The sequence below is a fragment of the Cervus canadensis genome, chromosome 25 (assembly GCF_019320065.1).
Source record: "Cervus canadensis isolate Bull #8, Minnesota chromosome 25, ASM1932006v1, whole genome shotgun sequence".
NCBI lineage: Eukaryota > Metazoa > Chordata > Mammalia > Artiodactyla > Cervidae > Cervus > Cervus canadensis.
In genome coordinates this window covers 37,010,889-37,034,107 of record NC_057410.1, presented here as the reverse complement: position 1 = coordinate 37,034,107, position 23,219 = coordinate 37,010,889, and the positions used below count along the sequence as shown (strand labels likewise).

The 23,219-nt window shown below is 39.5% G+C and overlaps 1 protein-coding gene across 2 annotated transcripts in view; it reads right to left on the bottom strand.

Annotated features, from left to right (window-relative positions):
* KITLG (KIT ligand) overlaps positions 1 to 23,219 on the bottom strand; it is a 97,073-nt gene that overhangs the window by 49,023 nt on the left and 24,831 nt on the right. For both annotated transcript variants that reach the window (XM_043446401.1, XM_043446400.1), the window contains exon 2: positions 8,338 to 8,451. In XM_043446401.1, the coding sequence (XP_043302336.1) occupies positions 8,338 to 8,451 (114 nt within the window). The remainder of the gene's footprint in view (positions 1 to 8,337; positions 8,452 to 23,219) is intronic.

Here is a 23,219-nt window from a genome sequence, read left to right as displayed (position 1 = left end):
GATTAGGAGCTGAAAAAGCAGAGATGTGGCTTAGATCCCAAGGAAGCATCCTGCTGGGAAGGTTATATGGATACATAACCAAGGCTATAGATTTTGAAAACCTAACTGTCCTAGTAAAATAAGTTCAGGGCAAAAATTAAAATGAAATAGAACCTAATTGATGGAAAATTTATCAAAGGTCAAGTTAGTCCAATGAAAGAAATGGTTTGGAGTGTGAGGATTTAAATATTGTGCCAGATTAGAAAATGCATAAAACTTCCAAAACAAGTCATTTTGTGATATGATGGGCTTCCCTGGTGGCTCAGATGGTAAAGAATCTGCCTGGGATACGGGAGACCTGTGTTCAGTCCCTGAAAAGGGAAGATCCCCTGGAGAAGGGAATGGCAACACACTCCAGCATTCTGGCTTGGAGAATCCCATGGACAGAGGAGCCTGGTGGGTTATAGTCCATGGGGTTGCAAAGGGTCGGACACAACTGAGTAACTAACACTTTCACTTTTACTCTATTACTAGATAGGCCCATTTGCTATCTTTTCATTTTTTGGGATATCTTAAGGATTGATCATACTCAGTGACACTAGGGGGGAAATGCTTAAGAGAAATAGTATGTAGAAATACTGGAAACTTGGCCAAGAAAAAGTCTTCGCAAGCCAAACAGTCATTGGCTGCTTACCATGCCCTGCAGGTATTTGGACTTGGGGAAAAAAAGAACTCAAAGTCAGAACATTTAACTCCCTCTCTAGATCATTGGTCTAAAAGCTTTGGATCTCAAGATTCAAATGTCATTGAGGTCTCTCAGTCTTGTGAAATCAGTGGCTTTTTGGACATCCTTGGTGAGATACTTGTCTCAGCTGTTTCTGTCAAGATCTTGATAAGAATCAAAATGTACTGATAGTAACTCATTATTCCCTTGACCCTACATAAAACAGTGCACATATAGTTGACCTTTGTGAGGAAAGAGTCCAGTTCTCAAATCTCTGAGACCCAGAGAAGTTTAAGAATCACTGCTGATTCTTAGAGCAAAAAAGCCTTCTATGCTGTACTTAAAATATCCCAGTAATATCCCAGTTTACTCTCCTGCCACAGCTTACTGTAACACTGGTTATTCAGTCTTCAGAGATAACACAGAACAAGGCTTTTTGCCTTTTTATTTCCCCTTGTAAGCCATTTTTTGTTAGTACTGACTAAAAATCTAACCAGGTCAATTGCTTTTTTCTTTTTTAAATAATAACTCAATTAGTGATTTAGAAAAAATTAACATGACAACTCACGAGACTTTCTAGGTCATCTTTTCTCAGTGAAGAATACCTAAATAAGTTTAGATGATCCTTGTCTCCTTCAAATAAAAGAGATTAAAAACATTTGGTCTCTACCATCTAACACAGGGAACTCTACTAAATGCTCTGTGGTGACCTAAATGAGAAGGAAATCTAAAAAAGAGGGGGTATGTGTATAACTGATTCACTTTGCTATGCAGCAGAAACTAACACAACATGTAAAGCAACTATACTCAATAAAAATTAATTTTAAAATATTGGTCTGCTTCATAAAGACACCTTATGATGACGACTCCTGTTAAGTAGCACTAATCTACAATTTCCTAATCATAAAATTAGGTGACTTCTACCTAGGAAATACAATTCAAGAGGACAGAATGATAGTTCTTAAATTGCAGTTGATACTGACATAAGACATCATAAATTATGAACTGGGTTCTTATGTTTCAGAGATGGGCAGGTATGGGTTCATACCTCTATTCATCTCCCAGTTTCCAGGTGAGAATCATCAGGTTACTAACCATCACTAGGCTTCAGCTGCCTAGTCAATACATTGGTGCATTAGTCAGGCTTCCCTTTGACCCAGATGGTAAAGAATACACGGGTGGACAAAATCATTACCTCCTAAGGCTGCAATGACTAAAACAGAGAATCCACAGACAGGGCTTTGCATGGTGCTTGGATGTTCACACAATAATATTTGCTGTAAAAAAGTCAAGGAGCAGGGGATACTGTACCTAAGTGGTTTATCTTACAAAGGAAGAACAACATTTTCTTTATGATAAAACTGATATGCTTGGCAACATAGCTAGTCAGTTTTTACAAATATTATTTCTAATATACTCTGTACTTTGAATACTGTTTAAGTCCAAAATTTAGCTTTAAATAGAAAAAAAATATCCACTGACTGCAGGAGCAGAACATAAAATGCTAAATACTGCAAATTAATAAAAAATCAACTTTAAAAACTATCCAGCTATCAAACCGTTGTTCTTCAATGGTCAAACAAAACTATGGGGGACCTCTGCTTTTAAAGAGAAGATATACTTAGAAATGGGAAGACTCAGAGACTCCAATCCTCCATTTTAATGCAGTGGTAATCCTATCCAAAGAACATTGTCTTTGAAGAGAATAAAAATTCAGCACTATTCAAAACCATCCACTCGAAGTATGAAATTTGTTATCTAAGAATATTTTTATAATCTCCTATTATGTCAAACTGTAACAGTCATGTATTAATATAACCTATTTAAAATAAGTGCCTACCGCAAGACCAAAAAGCCACAAATTTCTGACTTTACCCTACTGGTCTATAGACTGACCTTGAAAAGACAGAGTGATTTCACTTTTACAAGATGGAGGCTGGAACAGCAACCCGCCTTAAACATTTTAAGGAAGACAAATAATTACCCAACAGATAAAGATAAAAATGTTTTCAAAAACCAGCAAAGTCACATTTAATTAAACTCCCCCAAATGAAGAAAAATTATCATAAATGAAGGAAACAGTAGAAAGAACAGAAGGAAAAACTAATTTGATCTATTTCAATGTTCGGATTCCTTTTTTATCAACACAATCATTAAGAGCTGCAGTTGAACCACCCCAAAGATACAAGTTTTTGAAGTTTGATTCACCCCCTTCCCAAATACCCTTACTTTAGGTAGGTCTGAGTTTGTCACTTAACACAAGTCTTGCAACATTTTTTAGAAACAAAGCAAAATGTTCTGTAAATAGATGACTATTATGCTGAGTAAACATGTCAGAAGGATGTCAAATGGAAACCATGGGGACTATAGGTGTAGTACAAAACATCCAAGGAGAAATTAAAAAGAAAATGACACTAAAGTCACAAACCATGTGCTTCTGTGACATGGGAGTCACCCCAAGCAAACAAACAAGGTTTGTGGGCAGAGTGCAAGTTGCCACATACAGCAAAGGCGGAACTGGCAGCACTGGCAAAGGAATGACTTTAGTTGAATAAATTACAATGAGCAAAGGGTAAAAAAGTATTCTCAACCCACTTTCTTTTTCTCAGATAAAATGTACAAATGTTATGCCTTCAAAGCAAGTAAATCCAATCTGATATAACCTCCTTTAGTCAAGGCATAACTGGATTATTCCAACATGTACAATCTGAAGAAGTAGGACTATGGAATAAAAGAATCTCAGGGCTAAAAAGCACCTCCCAAGTAATCCAATTTGGTAGTTCTTATCTTTTTGGGGGGAGGGTTACAGACTTCTCTGGGAAGCAAATGAAAAGTTACACACATTCTTAGAAACACACATAGGGCTTCCCTCGTAGCTCAGTTAGTAAATCATCTGCCTGCAACGCAGGAGACCCGGGTTCAACTCCTGGGTCGGGAAGATCCCCTGGAGAAGGAAATGACAACCCACTCCAGTATTCCTGCCTGGATAATCCCATAGGCAGAGGACCCTGGTGGGCACAGACCATGGGATCATAAGAGTCAGACACGACTTAGCAAATAAACCATCACCACCAGAAACACATAAGGCACACAGCAAGCATAATTTGGAATTTCATTTGAAAGAGTTTGAAAGTTTATGAATTCTAAATTAAGAACTACTGATCATGTCCTAATTCCTCATTTTCAAAACCAAAAGTTGAATCCTAGAAAGGTTCAGAGATTTACTTGTCCAAAGGCACACAGCTGGGTAACAGCAGAGCTCGTATGAAACACCCCAGTAAGCCTGACCTACTTCAAGATGCTTTTCTGCTCCACTGTTCTCCAGAGAGAGGCTGTGGTTATCTGTAGCCATAAAACAGAAAAGTCACTCATGTCCCCAAAAATCAATGAGTTTTAGGCTAAGGATGGGGACGCCACTTCTTTTCAAATATGGAAACAACCCCAATTCTAAGTATAATATTATGACCTCAGCAGTCCTGACCTGTGCAAATGACTATCACCTGGGATGCCAGCCCCACACATTAAGTTTCCTACATCTCATCTCCATGAGCTGCAATCCATTATTTCTGAGGCAGGGCCCTGATGGCTATACTTTTCATAAGGACCCTCAGAGATTGTGACTGGATGGTTCCGGTTTAGAGACGTGATTCACAACCATTTTTCCAGAAGCTCAATTCTTTGTTCCACCCAAGTCTTATTTAGAAAACCCAGACACATCAATAAAAGCAGAGCTGCTGGGTAGTCTCTTAAAGCCAGTCTGAAAACCACTGTCCTAGAAGACAACACAGGTAATGGGACCAGGAGCTGGACTTCACCACTCAGGGATCTTAGTTTTCCTATTTATGAAATTCTAAATTCCCTAAATTCAGCTCCAGTATCCTACAACCCCACAAACATCACTACCATCACACTACCATTCTGCCCTCAGTCGCTAAGTATGTCCAACTCTTTGTGACCCTGGGCTGTAGCTCACCAGGCTCCTCTGTCCATGGGATTACCCAGGCAAGAACACTGGAGTGGGTTGCCATGTCCTCCTCCAGGGGATCTTCCCGACCCAGGGATCAAACCCAGTCTCTTGCAATGAGAGACTCTTTACGACTGAGCCACCAGAGGAGCCCTATACTACCATCACAAACACAATATTTAGCAAGCGCTTGCGATGTTCCTAGCACCGCTCTTTTATTTAATCTTTAAAATCACTCTATGAGGTTAAGTACAGTAGATCCTTGAACAACACGTGTTTAAATTTTATGAGTCTACTCATACTCCTATTTTTTTTTCAATAGTAGTACACTACTACACAATCCACCGTTGTTGAATCCGTGGGTGCAAAAACCACAGCAAGGGAGGAGCCTTACGTGTAGAGGGCCAACTACAGGCTGTGAGACGACTTTCCACTGCCAGCCCCTGTTGTGCTATTAATCTATTATAATGATGAGGAAACTGAGGCACAGAGAGATTATGTTACAATAACTGTGGTTATATATATATATATATGTAATACATACACACACATTCTCTTATTTAATCTACACCACAAAATTGGGAAGTAAGAACTGAGCTTTAGAAAGATAGTTTCTTATCTAAGGTCAAAGAGCAGGTCTGTCAGATGCTAAAATCCATTCTAACCAAAAAATTAGTACCAGTTGGATCCCATACTTTACCAGAAAGCCTTTTAAATGGCATCCATTTTCATGTGGTTATTGTGGGATTAGTGATCTGCTTTCATATATTCATAGAGATGGCTTAGCCCCAAGCTAGATTATAAACACTCTGAGACCAGGGATTATTTTATATCTTTCAATTTCCTACTCTATGAAATAATGGCTGTGCATTAAGTAGGTCTTTATTCAATCAGAAGTGATCTTCTAAATCCTTTTTTGTTATTAACTTGACTTTTCCCCCCAATAATCTGAAGTAAACACACTAATTTCATTTAGATCAACTCTTGAAATTAAAAAATTCCCCTCTGAGTCAGTTGCTGGAAGGGAGAAAAAAGACTTTTTTCAGTTTAATGATTTTTACCTTTGCCCCTGGGGAAAGGAATTATATTAATATTTTACTGTTAATAAGTATCTCTTTCCAGGCATTTCTTTCTCAAAGTTTCTTGCATTTTTTGCTGTATCAACTGATAGGTAACAGAGTGAAAATAAGCAGATGGTTAAAGACAAGAACAGAAAATCTTGGAAGGTGCTTATAATACCTACTTATGCCACTTGAAAATATCGATTTGACATTTCACAGGAAGTGGGGCTCATTAAGTAATATTCTTCAAACAGCAAAAAAATACTGACTACAAGTAATTTTTCTTAAATGCTACTTTAATTTTGGATATTCTCAGCCTGTGGTCAGATACACCATCACCTTCCATCTGTGACTCCTTGCCCACATATTTGAAATTAAATGCCTAGGACTACTTCCGATCTCCCCTGCTCATTGTAGCTCCATGGTTCCACAAACAGCCCCATAAGAGTTGTTAATTTCCCAGTTGTGACCTACTTTAAGTCTATTTTGGAGACTCATTTAATCTAACATATATGTAAACCCATACAACACAGAAAAAGCTATGGTTTTTCCAGTAGTCATGTATGGATGTTAGAGTTGGACCATAAAGAAAGCTGAGCGTTAAAGAATTGATGCTTTTGAACGGTGGTGTTGGAGAAGACTCTTGAGAGTCCCTTCTTGGACTGCAAGGCGATCCAACCAGTCCATCCTAAAGGAAATCAGTCCTGGATATTCACAGGAAGGACTGATGGTGAAGCTGCAATTCCAATACTTTGGCCACCTGAGGCAAAGAACTGACTTCTTAGAAAAGACCCTGATGCTGGTAAAGATTGAAGGCAGGAGGAGAAGGGGACAACAGAGGATGAGATATTTGGATGGCATCACTGACTCGATGGACGTGAATTTGAGCAAGCTCCGGGAGTTGGTGATGGACAGGGAAGCCTGGTGTACTGCAGGTCAGGGGGTCACAAAGAGTTGGACACGACTGAACTGATACAACATAGATAAAACTAGTCATCATAAAAAAAAAAAAAAGAAAAAAATACTAGTCATAATAAGAAATGAGGTTAAAGTAAGGGCACAATATTTTGGTCTCTAAACTTTGACAGCATAAACCATCTAAAGCAATGGTTCCTCAATCTCCTTTAAGGAACATCTTTTAAATGTAGATGCCTAGAACCCTTCCTCAGACCCGTTTGCACAGTGGGGCCCAGACCCCTGTGACCTTCATGAACAGATAATTTTGATGCTGTACACATCCTTTGATGTGTACACATCCTTTGATGATGCACATCCTTTCTTCATTCATTGAACAAACATTTCATGAGGGCCTTTGACGCATACCAAATTTTGAATATAAACATTTTCTTCTTAGTGTAGTCCCTTGGCTCACAAACTAACAAGCAACTTGAGGAAAAGGATCATGATCTATGTTTTGAAAGAAGTACTTCCCCCAGCCCATCCTTAAACCCAGCTGGGCATTTAGAAGGCAAATGTTATACTGCTTGGATCACCAGTCCCTCCAATAAAACAGGTTGATACACCTTCAGATACTACACCAGAGAATATTTGTAAGCCTGGACTTTGTAGGTATCCAAAGAAATCTGCATGGTGTGTGTATGTGTGTGCATGGATGTGTATATTCTTAATTCTGCATTGAGACTAAGCTAAGTGAAACTCAGATCGTAACATTAAACTTCTGTTTTGAAGTTTGGCTATGAACCCAAAATAACAACATATACACCAGGAAATGCATATCAAGTTGGGGAAGATAAATATCTCAACAAATATACTTTCTTTTCTTTTTTACATACAACCTCATTTCTTTCCTATTCTCACATCACTCTGCCCTCTAAACAATATTCAAATAACTGAGTGCCACTGGGCTCCTTTAAACCAGGAACTTACAAAACGGCTTTTTCAAACTGTGCTCATTCCAAAAGCACACAACGTAGCTCAAATGAACGCGCACAGTTGCCACGAGATCCTGAGGGTCGGGAGGAGTCCATCTCAGAGGCTGTGTTACCGCCTCCCTCTCTGCGGTCTGCGTCTTAAGAGAAGCGTGGCATGAAGCCAGCAGTGACCAAGGGCACTAGTGAAAAGCAGCTCTTGCTGAGGGAAGGGTTACGACGGGATGGATGTGGGAGATGCGTCTGGTCAACGTTTGGGCAACAAATGACTCCAGCTGTGCTTACTGAGGGGCAAACACCCACCCGCATGTAACGGAGTCTTAGAGCAGCTGGAAAGGGGAGCATGAGCCGCTCATCTCCTTTTGTTAGGCTCTTTAGAGAAGAGCAGGAAGACATGTGGAGGGAAAATGAAACATGAGATAATGGGGAACAAGCTAGTGCTCACCCATCAGCAGACAAAGCACCCACCAGTGTCCTTCACCGCCTGCAAAGGCCACGAAGAGACCAGCAAGGAAACAGTCCCCCAAGGGAGGCGCGGTGGGCCAACTTTACCAAGATGCTCTGTGACCGTAAATATCTCCTGACCTGCTCTCTACAAACCCTTCAGGACAACTCGGTGACATCTCTCCTGATCTCTGAAAGACACTAATCTGGGTCAAGAAAAAAAGGAAATCTTTTTCAAAAAGTACAAGAGTCAGAACAATTGAAAGCATTCCTTACCAATTTTGTAACGTCTTTCACATCATCAGTCACACGGCTCCCGCAGATCCCTTGAGTGTGGACGAGAGGATTAAATAGGAGCAGTTGAAGATAAATGCAAGTGATAATCCAAGTCTAAATGGAAAGAGAAAAAATGCTGGTGACCATCAATAAATATCCATAATCACTCAAACTATTAACAACTAACATCTTCTGCCTTAATGTGGAAAAAAGAATTTTTTTTTTTCTTTTAATGCTACTGGCTTAAATATAGTTAAATGCCTTACACACAAACTATGCTAACCAAATTTCTTAAAAATTCTCAGTTAAAATACAGTTTGGATTTTTCATTTCAATGATAGTATCATTAACTTTTGTCAAAAGCTGTCTATGGGCAATTTCCCAATGGCAATTAGAAATGAACTTGTAGCAACACGAAAAGAATTTATCACTTAAGCTATTTTCTAAAAACTAGGGAATGTATAAAATTTGTGCCTTAAGGCACCAAAAAAATTTTTCTCTACTTTAAATGTAGACTGTTTGGCAAGTAACAGCAAAACTCTGAGCATTGCTTTAACCCAATAACCTACTAGAACACCCAGTTAAAGTGAGGGAGAGATATTTAGATCTAGGAAAGAATTTAATCTAACTTGTGAGACATCAAAAGAATCATTGTTTTGAATCACAATTTTTTTAGCAATTTAACAAGGAAAAATATTTTCTTAGTCAATGAGAAGACATTTTTGAACACCAGCATGAAGTAATCACACACACACACACACACACACACACACACACTACCTCTCTTTCCAAATAACTCTTTCAATCATGTTAAATAGTTACTTTTATGCATGGCTTACTTTTTCTTATTACTCTGTTTTATATTTCTAAAAATTGGGGCATCTATTTTTTTCCCCCTCAGTATAAGACATAACAGCACCTGGAATATAAAAAGCTCTTGCTAAATATTTGCTGGATGAATCAGTGATCAAGGTTAAAAAAGAGTCTAATGCTTCAAATTTGATAACTATTTATCGAACTTGTATGAGACAGAGACCGAGCCAGCCAGAGGAACAAAGGTGTTAAGACTCCCCTGAACTGCAGATTCAGGGAACTAAGTAACACCCACACCCTGTGATAAATGTTTTGGGAACCCAGAGGAGGAAGCAATTAATCAATTAATCTTAAGGGAGAGAATTCGTGGCAGAAAGGCAGTGCCAAGAAAAGCCACAGAAAATATGTGACTCCAACTGGATTCTGGTGGACAGAGGAGGAATTTGCAAGAGTTGACAGGGAAGGGATGAGCATTCCAGGAAAAATAAACAACAGGAGCAAAGGCATGGAGATGTGATGATATTTTAAAATGTGAGAATTCTTTTATGAGTTAACATTCATCTATGGCATCTTAAAATTACACAAAGGCCCATCTGCACATGGCTAGAAATCTTTCCTACTTATTATGTAACCAGCCATGTATTAAATGGAACTGAATTATTATTTTCATTTAATATCTGCCAGCTTAATAGATATTATACTGGACCAAGTTACAATTATCATTTACTAAAATTTCTAAGACTACAATGCTACCTACATAGATAATAATGTAGTGTAAACAAAACTAAAATCCCTTCATTGTTTTACCATTGTAATCTATGATTACACAGATGATCATAGGTAATCATTAACAGTAATCCTGCTTAATTTTGTTTAAGGCTACTTTGAGCTTGGTGGGATCCTGCTTTTCTCCCTTGGGCCAAAATAAAGACTAAATTGTGTACATCAGGGGTCCCTAACCTCTGGGATCTAATGCCTGATGATCTGAAGAGAAGCTGAGTAATAAATAATAGAAATAACATGCACAATACATGTAATATGCTTGAGTCATCCCAAAACCATCCCCATCTCTACCCTGGCCCGTGGAAAAACTGTCTTCCATGAAATTGGGCCCTGGTGCTGAAAAGGTTGGGGACCGCTGTTGTAAATGATTTGTTTGGGGGATTCTGCTTTTTGGACAATCCCAACACATAACATCTCCTCTAAGAGTCTCCCTTCATGTATGTAAATACAATGCTTAAACTCAAAGCTTCTCTCATACTGTCACTGCTAAAATCTAACCCTCCCTCGAAATATATTTCTCCAACACCCTCTTTCATGATCTGACTTTGGAATCTTCCCTAAGGATCTCTATAAAGGGCCAATCTCTAATAACCTTATTCATATTCTAGGCTGTAAGAAATATAAAGGCACAGGGATGAGGGAGGGGGAATTTGATAAAGGTGATCAAAAGGTACCAACTTTCAGTCAAAAGATAAATCACTACTAGGGATGTAGTGTATAACATGATAAATATAATTAACACTGCTCTATGTTATATATGAAGGCTGTTTGAGAGTAAATGCCAAGAGTTCTTATTACAAGGAAAAAAAATTTCTGCTTCTTTAATTTTGTATCTATATGAGATGACAGATGTTCACTAATCTTAATACGGTCATCACTGCATGATGTATGTAAGTCAAATCACTATGCTGTACAATTTATATAGGGGCTATGTCAATTATATCTCAGTAAGACTGAATGAAAAAAAAAAAAAAAAGAAATACAAGGGCAGAAGTTGTGTTGATTTCTCTTTACCATGTCTTACACCTGACATTGAAGAAACACTCCACAAGCATTTGTTCACTCATTCATTCAGCAAATATTTATTAAGCACCCAGTGCTACTGTGTGCTGGGCACTGTTCTAGATGCTGGGGATATATTAGTAAAAAAAAAAAAAGAAAAGAAATCCCTGTCCTCATGAAGCTTAGCTTCTAGTGAGAGAAGGCAGACCATGACCAATAAAACTGATAAATAACCAGATTATATAGTATGTCAAAAGTGTGCCATGAAAAGATCTCAGCAGAGGGACTGGGCTGATAATGCCCACTCTTCTCTACTAGCAGCAGGGTCTTAGGTTCCAGGTGACGGTTACACTCATGAGGCACTGGAGGCCTCGCCCAGCATCAAGTGTACTCCTGAGCTTTGAGAAAGGAAACAGGAGAGGTGACAAGCAGCACGCACCGCAGGGTAGAACTCATGATGACTCCTGCTCCACCTCTAATGTGCACATACCACTACACCCTTGGGGTACGTGGCAACGATTCACAATGCGGGCTGGGCAGGCCCACTTCTCAGGCTTTCGTCTCTAGTTGAGCAGCCCCATCAGGGACATGCCACTCATTCTCCAGTATAGCTACTCCCACCAGTCTCCACAATGACGTGCATACTGGTGATTGTTCTGCTCCCTAGTAACTTCAGCACGATTCTCTTGGGTGAAGGTTAGGTCTACTCCTATCAGGTGCTTGAGTTCTTGATACAAAGAGGAAGGTAGAGAGGTCAAATCCTCAGGCATCTCTGAATCTAGAGAAAAGGCCACAGTACCAGCTATTAACTCCACCTCTCTTTCCCCAGAGACTGCAATATGAAATGACTGCAAAAAGAATACTTTTTTGGTGGGGCCCCATTGGGAAGGCAATGTTTTATCAAAGATTAGAGGGCGCTAAGGAAATTATCCATGCAGATGTCTGTAGGAGAGTATTATAGACAGAGAAAGAGAAGCTACTGCTAAGTCCCTAAGGTCTATTTTGTTGTTTTCAATGGAATCTTTCAAGATATTTTATTATAAAAGTAATATATTATCATTACCAAACGCTTGGAGAATAGAGAAAAAACCTACTTGGAATGTCACTGCCCTGACAATTTTTAGCAAGTGTATCTCCCCCTGCCATTATAAAAGAAATGCATACTCATTGATTTAAGGAACCTGCTTTATTTAAGGAAGAGCAAGAAGAAAGCAGGGCTTCTCGGGTGGTGCTAGTGGTCAAGAACCCACCTGCCAGGGCAGGAGACAAGAGACTTGGGTTCTATCCCTTAGTTGGGAAGATCCCCTGAAGACGGGCATGGCAACCCACTCCAGTATTCTTGCCTGGATAATCCCATGGACAGAGGAGCTGGGAGGGCTACAGCCCATAGGGTTGCAAAGAGTTGAACAGGACTGAAGCAACTTAGCATACACACATGCATGTGAGATTAAAGCAGGGAGCAATGAAGAAGATGATGTCAAACAGAACAGGTCAGATCATGTAGGGTCTTTTATACTCATCTGGATTTTTGACATTTACTGTGAACCAAGTGGGATTAGTTGCAGGATTTTGAGCATAGGAGCCAGATGAGATATTATATAACAATAGTAAAAAAAACTGGTTGTTTCTTACAAAACTGAACATACACTTACCATATGATCCAGCAATCATGCTCCTTGGTCCTGTCCCAAGGAGCTGAAAATATATATCTTACTGATATATACTGCTTACTGATTTCTATAGCAGCTTATTCAAAACTGCCAAAACTTGGAAACAACCAGAATGTCCTTCAGCAGGTGAACAGATGAATAAACTGTGGTATATCTGGGCAATGGACTTTTACTCAGCACTAAAAAGAAATGAGCTATGAAGCCATGAAAAGACACAGAGGAAATAAATGCATATTACAAAGTGAAGAAGCCAATATGAAAAGGCTCTACACCATTTGATTCCAACTCCTCTGTCATTCCAGAAAGGGCAAAACTATGCAAACAGTAAAAAGATCCGTGTTGCCAGGGGTTGGAGCGGGAGGCATGCACAGACAGGGCATGCATGCGTGTGTGCTCAGCTGTGGCCGGCTCTGTGCGACCCTATGGACTGTAGCCCACCAGGCTGCTCTGTCCATGGGATTCTCCAGGCAAGGATACTGGCGTGGGCTGCCATTTTCTTCTCCAGGAGATCTTCCCAACCCAGGGATTGAATTCATGTCTCTTGCATTAGTAGGCAGATTTTCCTTTTACCACTCAGCCTCCTGGGAAGCCCACAGACAGAGCACAGAGGATTCCTAGTGCAGTGAAAGTACTCTATATGATAATTGTAAATACATATAATTATATGTTTGTTTAAACTCACAGGAGATACACCACCAAGAGTAAACCCTAGCATAGACTATGGGCTCTGGGTGATTAAGGTGTATCAATATAAGTCCATCAGCTGTAACAAATGCACCACTCTGGTGGGAGATTATTGACAATGGGGGAGGCCCTGCGTGTGTGGGGGTAAGGGGCATTGGGGAAGCCTCTGTACCTTCAATTTTGCTATGAACTGCTCTAAAAATATAAATTCTTCCCCTAAAACAAAAATTTAAAAAAGATCACTTCTGATTGCTGTGGTAAGAATAGAAACAGGAAGACCAATTTGGGGATACTGCTGTAATCCAAGCAAGAAAGGATTGTCGCAGAGTACTGCTTGAGGTGGTTAGCTCAGAGTCAAGGATGAGTCCAAGGATTCTGGTCTGAGCAACTAAATGGACAGTGTTGCCATCAAGTTATCAATATGGGGCTGACTGAGGGGTAGAGAAGGTTTGGGGGGTCAGATCAGGAGTAAAGTTTTGAATGTCCTCAGTTTGAGATGTCTTTGAGATATCCCAGTGATGAAAGCAGGTCAGGATATTTGAATCTGGATTGAGGAGGGTAGTTTGGGCTGGATATAAAAATACGACACCCTTTGATACATAAATGGAATTTTAAGCACAAGAGTGGACGAGACCATCAAAGGAGTGAATACAAATAGAAAAAGGAACAAATAACTGGGTCCTATGGTGCTCCAACCCTAAGAGGTCTGGAAAAAGATTTAGAACATACAAAGGAGCCTGAGAGAGAGCCACTGGAGGAGGAGGAGGAGGAACCCAAGCTAAAAAAAAAAAAACAGAAAAAGTAAAAGTACCTTAAGGAGGTCAAACTATGAACTACGTCAAATACTCATAATAGATCAAGGAAGATAAGGACTGAGAACTGATCACTGAATTTAGCAGCACAGAGGTCACTGGTGACATTAACAAGAGCATTTTTATTGAAACGGTTTGGAAAAGGCCAGCGAGGAGTGGATTTGAGAGTGAGGGGTGAGCGATTGGAAACAGTACATACAGATAACTTTTTAAAAAGAGGTGTCTTTCAAAGAACAGCAAATAAATAAATGACCAAGGAAATAAAAACAAAGTGAGAATGTAGTTGGTGAAGAATTAGTTTGGGATGGGGGGGGGGGAGACTTTTATTTGTAAGATGGTAGAAATACCAGGATGTCTGTATACCCATGGGGATAATCCAGAAGGAGATACAACTGGCACTGTAGATCAGAAGAAAGGTACATTGGAGCAATGCTCCTGAGGACAGGAGGGGGTGAGAGCCAGGCCTCAAAGAGAGGGCCTGGCCCTGAATCGAGTATATACCGTAGGTCATCAGTACCACCAGGCAGGATGTCTGAATGTGTGCACAAATGCTGCCGCTTTCTGAACATCAGTGAACACAGCTTTCACTTACTGAATATTTACTGGGTACCAAACATTTTGTCCAACTGATCACAGACAAAATTTAAGATTTATCTATCTTAATTTTGAAGATGAAGAAACCAAGATAAAGAGAAATTCAGTGACTTCTACATGGTGAGGGCTTCCCTGACAGCTAAGCTGGTAAAGAATCTGACTGCAATCCAGGAGATCCTGGTTTGATTCCTGGGTCAGGAAGATCCCCTGGAGAAGGGATAGGCTACCCACTCCAGTATTCTGGCCTGGAGAATCCCATTGACTGTATAGTCCATAGGGTCACAAAGAGTCGGACACTACTGAGTGACTTTCACTTTCACTTTGTGGTGAGACCAGAATGAAAACTCAAGTGTGTCCAGTTTGAAATCCTGTCCTCTTCACCATCTCATACTCATAACACTCCCAGGAAGCTGTTACATCATTGATGAGGACTCTGACACCATCTCTCAAAGACTTCAATAATTATTTAAATATAATACATATGAAGACAAGCTTGTTTCCAACTCAAAGCTGAGTATTTTACATTTTTCAGAACTTTTAATTTTATAATTTTATATGTTTTTGATGGTTTAAAAATATATATTAATACAGACTTCTATAACAATTGCAAAGTAATTTCACCAGGGCAGCAATTTCTTCTGGATCAACTATATACAAACATCTGTAACGATGACTTTGCCAACTATATACAAACACCTGTAAAGATGACTTTGCTCAATTTATTAGAGTCTATTTGGGTAGGACTAAACTTAAATCTGTTAATACACTCCAATATTCCTGAGAGAATGTAAATTGGTGCAGCCACTATGGAAAACAGTATGGAGAATCTTCAAAAAAACTAAAGATACATTTCCCAGATGATCCCACAATCCCACTCTTGAACATATATCATGAGAAAACTATAATTGGAAAAGATACGGGCATCCCAGTGTTCACTGTACCACGATTTACAATAGCCCAGCTATGGAAACAACCTATGTCCATCAACAGATAAACAGGTAAAGATGTGATACACGTATGGAAAGGCATACTAGCCATAAAATAGAATGAAACAATGCCATTTAAACAACATGAGTAGACCTAGAGATTATCATACTAAGCGAAGTAAGTCAGAGAAAGCCAAACACCATATGATATCACTTACATCTGGAATCTAAAATACAACACAAATGAACTTACCTATGAAACCGAAACAGACCCACAGACATAGTAGTTGTGGCCAAAGGTGAGGGGAGGTGGGGAAGGAATGAGTGGAAGTTTGGGATTAGCAGGTGCAATCTATCATACATAGGATGGATAAACAAGATCCTACTCTATAGCACAAAGAACTATATTCAATATCCTGGGATAAACTATAATGGAAAAAAAACATGAAAAAGAATGTATGAGTGTAACTGAATCACTTTGCTGCACACTGGAAATTAACACAACATAGTAAAACAACTGTACTTTAATAAAATAAATTAAAAAAAATAAAAAACAAGTATCTCTGAGAAACATATTTCATGAAGCACTATGTTAAAGCTGTGACACTGAAATTGTAATTTGATATTGCATGTACAGTGGCCCTTGAGCAATGCAGCAGTCATCCATGTATAATTTATAGTCAGCCCACCCTATTCCTGGCTCCTCAGCACCCAGGGATTCAACCAATCTGAGACTGTGTAGTGCCTCAGTATTTACTATTGAAAAATATCCACATATAAGTGGACCCATGCAGTTCACACTCATGTTCGTCAAGGGTCATGTACTTTGCTACTGATGAGTATTCATCTTTCATAAAAGTCAATCATTCACTCAGGCATAACTAAAGATTAGGACGGAGGAGCAGTCAGGGTAGAATGTATTGAGCATTCTGCACAGCAGTAGTAATACCTCCCCCTATCAGTATTTTTGGGAGAGGGTTGAAATGAGGAGCTTACTTCTTTAAAAAGTATTTTTTTCCATATTATTCTATGCAGAAATTATTCTAATATATAGTACACATACTTCCCTGATTTCCTAAACAGTGACTAGAAATATTAAACTTTGCTTTCCTTTGATGATTCATTCTCATCAAATAAAGGAAAGACTAAATGAAATAAGCCAGATACAGAAAGACAAATATCATATGATCTCACGTATATGTGGAATCAAAAAAAAAAAAAATGTTGAACTCATAGTAACAAAGAGTAGAACAGAAAGGTGGCTAGGGGGGTGGAGGAAAATGGGGAGATATTGATTAAAGGTTACAAACTTTCATTTATAAGTTCTGAAGGCCTAATGTACAGCACTTTGTCTACAGCTAATAATACTGTATTGTTTACTTGAAAGTTTCTAAGAGTAGATCTCAAGTGTACTCATCACACACACAGACATACACACACATATACACATGGGTAACTGTAGACAGTCTGACTGTACTCATCATCTCACAATGTATTCATATATCAAAACATCCCATCATACACCTTAAATATACACAATTTTATTTGTCAGTTATACCTCAATAAATTTTCCAGTTTGCTGTGATCTATAGTCAAAGGATTTAGTGTAGTCAATGAAGTAGAAGTAGATGTTTTTCTGGAATTCTCTAGCTTTTTCTATGATCCAAAGGATGTTGGCAATTTGATCTCTGCTTCTGTGACTGTGTAGATCACAACAAACCGTGGAAAATTCTAAAGAGATGGGAATACCAGACCACCTTACCTGCCTACTAAGAAACCTGTATGCAGGTCAAGGAGCAACAGTTAGAACCAGACATGGAAAAACAGACTGGTTTCAAATTGGGCAAGGAATACATCAAGGCTGTATATTGTCACCCTGCTTATTTAACTTATATGCAGAGTACATCATGTGAAATGCTGGGTTGGATGAAGCACAAGCTGGAATCAAGATTGCTGGGAGAAATATCAATAACCTCAGATATGCAGATGACACCACCCTTATGGCAGAAAGCAAAGAGGAACTAAAGAGCCTCCTGAGGAGGGTGAAAGAGGAGCATGAAAAGCTGGCTTAAAGCTCAATATTAAAAAAAACTAAGATCATGGCATCAGCCCCATCACTTCCTGGCAAACAGAAAGGGAAGAGGTGGAAGCAGTGACAGATTTTCTCTTCTTGGGTTCTAAAAGCACTGTGGATGGTGAGTGCAGTCATGAAATTAGAAGACGATTGCTTCTTGGCAGGAAAGCTATGTCAAACCTAGGCAGCGTATTAAAAGCAGAGACATTACTTTGCCCACAAAGGTCTGTATAGTCAAAGATATGGTCTTTCCAGTGGTCAGGTATGGATGGGTGTGACAGCTGGCCAATAAAAAAGGATGTGTGCCAAAGAACTGACGCTTTTGAACTGTGCTGTTGGAGAAGACTCTTGAGAGTCCCTTGGACAGGAAGGAGATCAAACCAGTCAATCCTAAAGGAAAACAACCCTGAATATTCATTGGAAGGACTGATGCTGAAGCTCCAATACTCAGGCCACCTGATGCGAAGAGCTGACTCATTGGTAAAGACCCTGATGCTGGGAAAGATTGAAGGCAGTAGAAGGGGACGACAGAGGAAAAGATGTTTGGATGGCATCGTTGACTCAATGGATATGAGTTTGAGCAAACTCTGGGAGATGGAGAAGGACAGGGAAGCCTGGCGTGCTGCAGTCCATGAGGTTGCAGAGTCAGACACGACTGGGCAACTGAACAATAACCTCAATAAAGCTAGGGGGAAGAAAGTGTTTTGGTTATGTAGTTGTGACTGCCCTTCTCCAAGGAGCTCCAAATTACTGTACTTGTTTGAATGACTGCTTTTCAATTTTATTTTTAGTTTTGTTGGTTTGTGTCTTAATTTACCTATTTCTCCCATGTCATCAGGTAATGATTTGCAACATAGTTTTACTGTTAATATGCCCGTATCTAGCCTCTTGTAGTCTCCACGGCAAATACAACACACGTCCCATGGATGGGGTGGGGCAGTACTTGTGGTAGACAGAATAATGGCAAAAAGATGGCCATGTCCTAATTCCTGGAATTTGTGAATATATTGCCTTATATGGCAAAATGGACTCTGCAGATGTAGCTAAGCAAAGGACCTTGAGATGGGAGAGATTATCCTTGATTCTCTAAATCCAACCTAACCCTACTGGTCTTTACAAACTAAGAACCTTTCCAGCTGGTCAAAGAGATGCAATGACAGAAGAAGGGTCAGCAAGATGGGACACGATCAGGACTTGACCTGCCACTGCTGGCATTGAAGATGGAGGTAAGAGGCTAGGATAGAAGCTGAAAAAAGGCAAGGAAAGAGTCTCCCTTACAGACTTCAAGAAAGCACAGGGTCTCACCTTGCTTTTAGCCCAGTAAGTCCCATTTTGGACTTCTGAATCTCCAAACCATAATTTCATAAATCTGTATTGTTTTAGGTCACTAAACTGGTGATCATATATGTTCCAACAGCAATAGAAAAATAAATCAAAGCTCAATAAATTTACTTTCTGGATGAATTAAGCAATGAATGCAGCACTATGCAATGTTCAAGTTGTTCCTGGTAAGGAAAATATACTGCCTCACCAGAATTCTGGGCCCCCGATGCTTGCTCTAAGCAAGCAGCTCAGCTTTTTTTTTTTTTTTTCTGTTCTATTTGTTCATGCTTCCGGGTAAGATTTTGTTTGAAGAAAGGTTTCCAAGGACAAGAAAGAAAAAAGGTTCACGCTTTTGAAAACTTGTAGTGTGATGGTAGGGTACAGAAGGTGGATCCAGAAAAACCTCTGAGCCCCTCACTGTGTGACTTCAAACAAGCCAGTGAATCCTTCTGAGTATCTGTTTATCAGTGTCTACAATGAGAATCATTTTTGCCTCCATGTTCACAGGGTGCTGGTGAGAATCAAATGAAAACTTTCCAAACCACACGTGCTGTGATTTGTTGTGTGCCCTGTAGGTTTTGCATCGTCTAGGAAGTCAGGGAAACAACTGCTTCAAAACCATACAAATAAGAGTCCAAGAAAGGACTTTATAGAATCAATCCTGCAAGAACGAAGAGCCTGATCTTTAGTGCACAGGTATTGTGACACTGACTTGGGGGTCAGATGGCTTTCTGAATTTATTTCTTAGTTCTCAGCTGTGTTGAGAGTAGCTTGAGTTAACAGACAATTGACTTCCAATGAAGTGAGGTGTTCCAATACATCGACAAAATATTTATCTTTGTTTTCTCTCCCTTCCTCTTTCTCTAACTTCTGGAAACTCCAAGGAGGGTATGCAGGTGCCTGAACGCGTGGGCAGGTGTGTACACACGCACCCTATGGAGATAGAAAGTTGAAGCAAAATGTCCCTCGTTTGTGACTTCAGTTCTACAATGTATCTTTTTGGCTTGGGTAATCATCTCGCTGTTTTTTCCTAACACTCTGCTTCTGCAGATGACATTTTTCTTTGGCTACTTTGTTTTAGCACTGTACAACTTTTCTCTCTAGGTCACGCTCATTGTATGATAACCCCTCATTTCATGATAACCTTTCAGTGCACAGACACATTAAACTAATCTTATTGTCGGCCGTTTCTAGATTTTTTTTTTTTTTTTAATTTGGAGGCATGCGTCAAAAGTGTCCCCCACGTCCTCCCCACAGCACACAAAATTCCAATAACCCTTTCATAGTTAAAAGAACCCTCAGCTTATTTACATTATGAAAAGTGAGAAATCTACAGGCACTGTTAGAACTAAAACATTCAGTAGAAACAGTCCTAATAGAGGGAGGTAACAGTGACTAAAATTCACATTCAATTGTGAATGACAAGATATAGCGGGTCTTTTTCTGGGAGCAGGTTTTAACAGTGGCAGAGAGAACTGAAAAGGAACTTTAAAAGGGAAAATTTACAGGAAGATGAGGCTGGGCTGGAGACCCCTAAAGCAAAGGTGTTATCTAAATCTCGTTTTTGTTGAGAACCAATCTCAAGAGACTCTAAGTGGACTATTCACCCATTCATCAATTCTTCCGAAGCAAAACAGCCTTCCTTACAATAAAAAGCCACAAGCCAGAAAAAGGAGCTGCAAAGCCCCCTAAAGCAAACTATCTACTTGATCTGAACATGTGTTATTACATAGAAGTCAGGTTGCAGACTCCTTTCCTTTAGTAGAAATTAACATGCATGCAGACCAAGAACATCAGGGCAACATATGCTGTTCGGGAAACCAGAAGATTCTAATTCTCTAAACTTGGAAGAAAAACAAACTTTTCTATGCATGTGAGAAGTGGTTTTAAAATATGCATTGCCAGGGTCCACATTACAGACTTTTCAAAGTCAAAAAGGTAAGCAGGGCGTCTGTGTAGCCTTTTTCTTTATGCAGAGAACTACAGAATGGTATTAGGACTGCCCCGAACAAAACAGCAGCTGCTGCCAGAAATAACATTCATCTCCTCTTTAATCTCGCCTGCCAGCTAGCCAAGCAGGCAGTTCCCTTGTAGCCCAAATGTGCTTTGGAAGACAGCCAACTGGCTCAGCCACCCAGAGCCAGGAAAGCAGGTTACCAAGATACAGGTATAGAAATGAGTCCTGAGTTCAGATTTTCTGAGGTCATACAAACCATATCCTCCCAAAATAATCTTTACCTAAAGCAACAGCAGATTGTCAGTCAGTGAATAACCATTTAGTTCTGTATGACTTCTTCCTTCAGATTTTTTATTGCTCAAGATTTTACCATCCAACATTATAAAGAAAATACAGAAGCATCCTACACAGGCTCAAATTCTTCCTTAGTGATTGTCTAGTAATCTCAAAGGGGCAAAAGAAACAGCAGATTGGTTGTTTTTACCGTTATCAGGAAAGGAGATGTTAACAGGCCAGTTAAGTGAAACCCAAACCAGCTTGAAGTCCAAGTTGGTCCAATAAAATCCTATAAAGATACTCACTCTTCTCTCTCTCTCAATGCAGGTCTTTTTTGTGAAGTAGAATATTTTGAAATATGGGTAAGAATGCTCTTATAACAAAACCTGAACATTCTGAAGGGAACTGCTTAATAGAAAAAGACAGACAATGGCTTTAAAGTAAAAGGAGAATTTAAGGACTTCAAGATAATCTATAGGAAAAAATGGGGGTGGGAGGAGAAACGCCCTGTGACAGTTCATATATGTATATGTATGTTCATATACTATATGTTCATACTTTATATGTAAATACTATTTAAAAGGGAAAATGACTCACATGTATTGACTCCTACGAAGGGCCACACATTGCAATCTGCAATATTTCATATGACCTTCTCATCAACCAGGCAGATTATTATTACCCCATTTTGTAAGTAAGTAAAACATGATTCAGTGAGATTAAGTAATTTGTTTATGGCCACTCTGCTAGTAAACCCCTGAAACCAAGTTTATTCTTTTAATTTTATTGAAGTATAGTTGATTTACAATGTTTTAGGTAGACAGCAAAGTAATTCAGTTGAATATGTATATTCTTTTCCATTCTTTATTATAAGATTAAATATAGCTTCCTATGCTGTATAGTAGGTCGAGTTTACCTATTTTATATATAGAAATGTGCATTCTATATACCATATTTTATGTGCATACTATATTTTATATACAGTAATGTGCATGTATGCATGCTCAATTTTGTCCAACTCTTTGCACCCCCATGGACTGTAGCCTGCCAGGATCTCCTGTCCATGGAATTTTCCAGGCAAGAATACTGGAGCAGGTTGCCATTTCCTTCTCCAGGGGATCTTCCTGACCCAGGGATCAAACCCACATCTCTTGTGTCTCCTGCATTGACGAGCAGATTCTTTACTGCTGAGCCACTAGGATAAGCCCTTACTTACTTCACTTACTATGAAAATCTTTAAGCCTTTGCTATAAATGCCTTTATGTCATTCTTCTTCACGGCTGAGTGATATTCCATTGTATATGTGTATCACATCTTCTTTATCCATTCATCTGTTGGTGGATATTTAGGACATTTAAGTTGTTGGCTCTTATAAATAGTGCTGTAATGAACACTGGGGTGCATGTATCTTTTTGAATTATCATTTACTCTGGATATTTGCCCAGGAGTGGGATTGCAGGATCATATGGCAACTCTAGTTTTTTTGAGAACCTCCATACTGTTCTCCATAGTGGATATACCAATTTAGATTTCCACCAAGAATGTAGGAGAGCTCCGTTTTCTCCACACCCTCTCCAGCATTTATGATTTGTAGACTTTTTGATGATTGCCATTCTGACCGGTGTGAGGTGATACCTCATTGTAGTTTTGATTTACAGTTCCCTAATAATTAGTGATATGTTGCATCATTTATGTGCCTGTAGGCCATCTGTTGGAGAAGGAAACGGCAACCCACTCCAGTGTTCTTGCCTGGAGAATCCCAGGGACAGGGGAGCCTGGTGGGCTGCTGTCTATGGGGTCGTACAGAGTCGGACACGACTGAAGTGACTTAGCAGCAGCAGGCCATCTGTATGCCTCCACCTAGTTTAAACCAAGACCTACACTACACTGGAAGGAAAAACACTGGGCCAGTTAGTAAAACTTCTGTTGTTGCTGAGTCATTAAGTCATGTCCAACTCTTTGCAAACC